The sequence below is a fragment of the Punica granatum genome, chromosome 4, assembly GCF_007655135.1.
Source record: "Punica granatum isolate Tunisia-2019 chromosome 4, ASM765513v2, whole genome shotgun sequence".
Classification (NCBI taxonomy): Eukaryota; Viridiplantae; Streptophyta; class Magnoliopsida; order Myrtales; family Lythraceae; genus Punica; species Punica granatum.
Window position 1 is genome coordinate 26,760,074 of NC_045130.1, and position 7,402 is coordinate 26,767,475.

Genomic DNA, 7,402 nt, shown 5'->3' on the forward strand with positions numbered 1-7,402 from the left:
CCAGTTTGGAGCTATGTAGGTCAAATTGATGAAAGCGTAGATCTCCAGTTCCTTCCATAGCTGCCCAAATTTCCCTTATAGACGGTCTCCCCATGGCTTCTAGTTTTCAACAAAGCGATGCCAATACTTGTGGGAACTTTTGAGCCATAACTTCTACTGAGCTGTCTCTATGGAAAAATAGGGCAAGTCTCGGTGAGCAAGGGAGGCGTCAACGATAGTTTTTGACGGGTCGGCCGGGAAGAAAGGTCACAAAACTCGAGGATGCATTGAGACAAAAAGGCGAGGCCACAAGATTGTGGGCCTCAAGGACGGCTCGGCGAGCCTTAATCATTGACATCCTACAGACCAATGGCCAGTACTAGTAAGAGTCCTAACTTAGACCAACTAATTATGCTAGCAGAGCAAGAGTACATGTGAGGGCTTCTCAAATCAAGTCTAATCAAGCAATATATACAAGCTAAATTAGGGCTTTCTTCGAGATTACCTTGAATTGAGCTGGAAAGAGGATGAAGGCTAGGGTATTGAGAGACTAAGTTTTGAGTGGCTGCCAGTGCTTCTCTCGCGATGGCAGAGCTGTGACGGAAGCTCGTGTCAGAAGGCAAGGGCAAAGGGACAGTAAACAACATAAGCCAATGACAGCTCGATGGAGTGCAGTACTGGTGGCTCGAGTTCTCAGAGACGATGGTGATGATGGGGGTTAGCTTGGGGAAGGAAACAGAGAAGTCGAAGAAGAAAAGCAAGAGAGAGAGAGAGAGCAATTGTGAGAGTGCATAGAAGAGATAAAGGAAAACTACGAAGGATGATCAACGAGTAGGTGAGTGAAAGAAGAAATAGAAAGAGAAAGGGCAGAGTCAGAGCAGCTTAGTGGGGGAAAATAAGAAAGTGGCAGGCGGTTACCATAATTGCCTGATTTGAAATTTTCGGGACCCATTGGCACTTAAAGGCGGGAATGGTTACCGCGGCTAATAAGCCGAGAGGCCATGTTTTGTTGTGAAAAATTGTCAATTTCTTATTTAATCGTAGGGAATTGATACGATGCGAGAAATATTCAATTTACATGTCAAACCATGTTCGATATTCCCTTCTTATGGCTAGGCATGTGGGCGTATTGTTTACACTAGATTTCCGTATGCCGCGTTTATCATGGGAGCTGGAGAAAACTAACTAAGATTTAGGACCAATTGAGCTTTATATTTACGTGAGTTGGCCCGGATACGTGACAAGGACAATCCAGATGAGAGGTTTGATGGGCTCGGGCTTGTAAAGACCCAAGGAAAGAGGAGAGGCTCGCGAAGGACATCTTTAGGTCGGCCTAGCCCGAGAGAAGCGTCGACATCCAGCTTAGGTCTGCTGCATCTAGGGATTGGTGGCCTAAAATACGGAAAGTGTGGGGAAAATCTTTACATCCAAAGAAATTGCAAAATAAAGTAATCTACATGAAGGCAATGACGTATTAGGAAGGACATTACCATTTTTTTATTTCATTGCTCGTTTGAAGCATGGTTAATAAGGAACTACATTTCTTGGTTCCCTTATCTTAATTTTGCCCCATTTTGTAATAAGATTTAGCCCTAGTTGATTGTTAGCTATCCTAGGCTCGGTTATATAAGTTAGAAGTGTGGATCATTATAGCTTCTTCGACAACACAACATTCGTACCCCCTTATTTCATCTACATTTCGGTATTTTTCATTCCCTTGCACTTTACTTTATGTTTTACATTTCGTTCTTCACTTCCAACACTTACATATCGCACTTAGGACGTTAGAACCCATCGAGTCTCTCGGTTTATGCATCCACCTCTGTTTAAGCTTCCGAGTGAGGATTGATTTCCATCTGCGGCTTGGCTTCCAGGCCTTGACGTGTGTTTCTCATGAATCCATACCACTTGAATCTTTCGGGATTCGTAGTAGTTAGACCTATTAAATTGGCTTTAGGGCCAATTTCATTTTTTTGGGCTTAAACTACGCGCACGTATTGAGAGTATCTAAATGGCCTTACCCTTGTTGCCATGACAACTTCTGATCAACTAATAGTACACATACAATCCTATTCATATCATCAAGGAAATTCAACTGCCGATTGGACCTGTGGATCTCCTAAACCGTGACTTTATTTTCTAGTGAGGATGGCTGGTAGTTCCATTTCTTATAACTCTTGAGACAGAGGAAATTCAACTGCCGATTGGACCTGTGGATCTCCTAAACCGTGACTTTATTTTCTAGTGAGGATGGCTGGTAGTTCCATTTCTTATAACTCTTGAGACAGCGCCATGGCACGCTTGACGACTTACTTCCTGTCACGTGTGAGTTAGAGGAAAATTGCTATTTTAGGTGGAACACAACAATCAAGAAGCACGAGCGACTTAACAACAAATTTCCCAAGGTCGACAAATATCTCAAGTTCCTGAACGTTCATTCTGATGAACCCGTCAGAATAATGTCATGATTGATAGGATGAAATCAATTATACAAAATGCCCAAAGCTAATGGTTAGGTCTATGGCGACCATCCGGCCATCACCTAAGGCTGTGAACAACCCTTGATACTATCGATCGAGAAATAAAAACTTGACCGAGAACCTAAGAACCTAGAACTCACTCTGGCCTCCCTAGTACTCAATTTCAATATTAAAAAACACCCACATATAGTAATAAGTTCAGTTCATGTCAAATCACTGCCGTCCTAAATTCAAAACGAAGGAATTAAATATAAAGTTGAATTATTTTATAGGAGAAAAACACTAAACGTAATAATCTTATAGGTAATTTATCCTTTTATGTTCGATATAAGTTATAAAAAGGCTCAGTCCACGCGCATGTCATTTAGTAGACATCACATGGAGACTTGCACATTATGGATTCAACTCATGGCTTAGCCAATAGATCTTAATTACTAGCTGGAGTCGAATAAATATACAATAAATAAAAATTCCAATTTCAGGATCTTTTTGGATTATATATACATATAAAAAATATATTGTATATAGAAAGAATTCATCTTCTTGCAAACGACCATAGGAATTCAGCAAGAGGACAAGGAAAGATAATTCCAGATCTTTGGTGTCACACACCAATTGCATGTCTTCTTCTTCCTCTGATTTCATATTATAAATAAATAAATTAAAGATCATTTCGCGGCCTCACATGATATTGTTTGAGAGAAAATATTCTTCATTGGCTTTGTCCACGTGTCACATTTCTACACGTTAGAATTCCACGTGGAACCTATCTTCTGAACCACTGAAAAGTCTATACTGCCAATTGGTTGGTCATCAAGGATTTCGTCTCCATTTATTATGAAATCAAACCATATACCGCCGATTCTACGCACTGAAATTTGACGATATTACGGTGCATTTAGTTTCAGAGTTAAAATAATTTTGATTTTGATCGTGAAAAATAATAAATGATTGTGTAGTGTATTAAGTTAAAGTTAAAGTTAAAATTTTTAACTTGAAAAATATATATTTTTATTGTGTAGTGTGTTGAGTTAAAATTAAAATTAAAATTTTTGTGATTTTAATTGTGAAATGAAATGGAGCGTCATATTCTTCGATGATTTACTCAATTAGACATTTTTGCTCCATTTTAGTGATAATTCGTCAAATGTTCCCAGCTAGCTTTAGCTAATTAAATGCTCATCATATTGTGCAGAAAGAAACTCATCATATTCGTATGACCTTTAACACAATTAGATTAATGTCGGTATATATTCACATTTTAAATTTTATTATTTTGTTTTACTGAAAATTTATTTTTGATAGTTTTCATCCGGAATTATTTCTGACACATATTTTTCATTGATTTGTTTAAATATCTTTCAAACTCTACTTAAATAAGATGAAATATAAAATCAGTAATCCCAATTTAAGTGCGCAAATTTTACTTCATTTAGTTGACGTGTTTGGCATAAGTTGTGTACCCCAGTTGTCAAAGAGTTTCTAATCCGAACATACAAAAAGTAATTTTCTTCTTCACTCCCTCCCTCTTTGATATTTATAACACACGTAATAAGAAGGTTCTAATTCCATTCTTACCGATAAGATTTATTTACCTTTTATTTTAGTTTTTTTCTAATTCGTATAATAAATTCATAAATCTTTCTTATGGTAATAATTATAAATAATAGCTCAAGGTAGGAGGTTAAAATTGTCTTTTCATTAGAAAGGATTTATTTGAATACTGTCTTATACAGTACTAGTCTTGTTTGGAAATGCAATTATGTATATATATATACCTATATATATTTAATTGAATTGTAATAATTAAATAAAAAAATATAATGATTGTTATGAGAAAAAACGAGAAAAAAATAATGAATTGTTGAGAGAAACTAATGATTATGTTGTTAAATCGTAGAAAAAATAATGGACAGTTTAGAGAATTTAGTATTAAAAATTAGATTAAATGATGAAGATAAAAAATAAAAATAAAAATAATTATATTATTAAATTAAAAATAAGTAAAATTAAAGTAAAATAGAATAAAAAAAATTATCCCAAAATCAAATAAAGAGTTAGCACGTCCACTACTGAAACGAGTCTGAGAAAATTTTCCCGGAAATAGAGACGCCATATTTTGTTTCTTCGGAGCTCTCCTCCATCAGTTCTCGCAAACGCCGACCGTTTTCCTCTGCAATCGAAGCTCCTCAGCCATGTCCACCATCTCCCAATTCCTCCACCTCCCCTACAAGGTCGTCCCCCCATCCGCATCAAACCCCAAATTCACCTCCAAGCCTGCAATCCTCCCCTTAAACCCTCACCCAGTACGAGCCTTGGGGAAAGATACTAACAAGGTGCGACCCGCCTTTGTGGTCCGGGCCTCGGAATACGAGGACGAGTGGGGTCCGGAGAAGGGGCAGGAGGCGCCGGAAGTCGATGCTGGAGGCGTGGCCGTTGCCGAGGAGCCAAAGGAGGCGCCCGAGATTACCAGCCTGAAGAAGGCTCTGGTGGACTCGTTCTATGGGACGAATCTTGGCCTGAGCGCGACGAGCGAAACGAGGGCCGAGATAGTGGAGCTTATTACCCAGCTCGAGGCCAAGAACCCGACCCCGGCCCCCACCGAGGCCCTCACTCTGCTCAACGGGAAATGGATTCTCGCGTAAGAGTTCTCTCCCTAATTCTGTGTTTTTCGATTGACCGCAGGAAATTGGCCTCTGTCTTGGCAATCGAAAAGATGTGATTTTTGTGCTTATGCTCGGATGTCTGTCAGCGGAACAGAGTTGTGCGATTCTAATTTTGAAAGTGCTTATGCTAAGAGATTCCGATTATCACATTTCGAAGTCATGATGTGCTATAATTATATGAAGCAGCCATAGTTCGAGCTCGTCGGACATGAAAATAGTTTCTTGTCTGACTCCTAGGAATGTAGTGGAGCCATCTAGCGAAACGAAGAGCAACCATTGGCATGTATTTCACATCTCTATTGACTAAACAAGCTGTTGTGTGGTCATGTTGATGAGTCTCGTATGTGCACTAAACAGAAACAATTCTGGGTAGGATTTTTTTTTCTTTTTGTCATTTTACTTGGCAGTTATTCATCTAGGATGCAGACCGATTGCACCTAGCTATGCAGATTCTGTGATAAATACAACTTTGTAGGCAGTGGGAATAAGCAATAATGAATCACTTGCAATTTTTTCTCGTGAACACTGAATTGAAGAACTCAGAACCCGAACTCTGGTGTTACATGGATCTGTCATTTTTTCGCCACTGCAGTTGTTTCTGACCTGTGTTGGTTTTCTTTCAAACCAAGTAATTATAGTTTCTCATCTTTTATTAAATGCCTCCAAGTAAATCGTGAAACAATAGGCTTTTCTTGAGATTAGGCCAATGGTGATATTGAGATTAATTTACCGTGATCATAGGTACACCTCTTTCGTGGGATTGTTCCCTTTGCTGGCCAGGGGCACCCTGCCACTGGTAAAAGTGGAAGAGATATCTCAGATCATTGACTCAGAGAACTTCACTGTCCAGAACTCTGTCCAGTTCTCGGGCCCCTTGGCAACTACTTCCTTCAGCACCAATGCCAAATTCGAAGTCCGAAGCCCGAAGCGCGTGCAGGTATCCACAATTCCACTCTCTTCATTGACATAATGTTGCAACTTAGGTCACATTTGAAAAATGTTGATAGATTAGAGGGCTGAATTTTGATGGAGACTTTCAGCAGAGGTTTTAAACGCCAACTAACTATAAAAGAAAAGATCTGTCAAGTACAGAAAACAAGCTTATCGAGTTATTTTTGGTTCCCTGTAACTTTGAGCATTGAATCTGATAAGTTTCATGCGATAGGCTTTTGGAGAAATTGGTTCTCATTATTTCGCATTATTTAGCTTCTGGTTATGGTAGTACTGGAAACAGAACGCTAGGTTCTCCATTGAAATGGGCCTGAGTTAACCACCACTGCAAATTTCAATTGTGCTACCGTAAACCCCCATACGTATATCGGGTAGATTATATTTATCCCACAGTGTTCCATAATTTCTCCATTGCATTCGTTTTTGTTCTAATTCCAGATCAAGTTTGAAGAGGGGATCATCGGGACTCCCCAGCTGACAGACTCGATTGAGTTGCCTGAGAACGTCGAGTTTTTGGGACAGAAAATCGACCTCACACCCTTCAAGGGGCTGATCACCTCTGTTCAGGGCACTGCTTCCTCAGTGGTGAAGACGATCTCAAACCAACCGCCGCTTAAGTTCTCCCTCGCTCGCACCAATGCAGAGTCGTGGCTGCTGACCACTTACCTTGACGAGGATATTCGAATCTCAAGGGGCGATGGGGGAAGTATCTTCGTGCTTCTCAAGGAAGGCAGCTCCTTCTTGCTGCCATAAATCCCTTGGATGGAATATTCCCTTTCGTTGTGCATGGTCAGTACATGGACGGGGAGAATGGTGCGGGTTATATATATAGGGTTATATATATATATATATATATACAGATACATACATGAATAAAAGAAGATTCTTGCCGTATTATATGGTTCTGTGACAGCTCAAAATATGTGTTTTCTTAGGAATTGACAATTGAAGTTTGGCTGTTCTGTTTGGTGTAAGGTGGTGTTCATATATTATATGTAATTTCTAATTGTATGACCTGAAAGTTTTTCTTTATGGGTTTGTTTTTACCAAAAAAAGAAAAAAAATCGATCGCATGGAGTCTCTGCAGCGTAATTTACGATGCGTTTGGTTTTAGAGTTAAGTAGAGTTGAGTTTTGATTTTAATTGAGTTGTAATGATTGTGTTGTTGAATTATGAGAAAAAATACGAAAAAGTAATGAATAGTCGAGAGAATTTAGTGTTAAAAATTAAATTGAATGGTTAAAAAAATTAAAGAAAATGGAAAAAGTAATAATTATATTGTTGACTTTTGTTGTATAGTGAATAGAATTAAAATTTTAAAAATTG

General features: G+C 38.8%; 1 protein-coding gene across 1 annotated transcript; it reads left to right on the forward strand.

Moving 5' to 3' along the window:
* Nucleotides 1–4,529: 4,529 nt before the first annotated feature.
* LOC116205139 (plastid-lipid-associated protein, chloroplastic-like) lies at nt 4,530–7,108 on the forward strand. The gene is made up of 3 exons (XM_031537635.1): nt 4,530–5,100; nt 5,867–6,062; nt 6,515–7,108. Exons 1-3 carry the CDS (start codon nt 4,655–4,657, stop codon nt 6,827–6,829), a joined length of 957 nt encoding a protein of 318 aa, XP_031393495.1. The 5' UTR covers nt 4,530–4,654; the 3' UTR covers nt 6,830–7,108.
* The last annotated feature ends 294 nt before the right edge of the window (nt 7,109–7,402 follow it).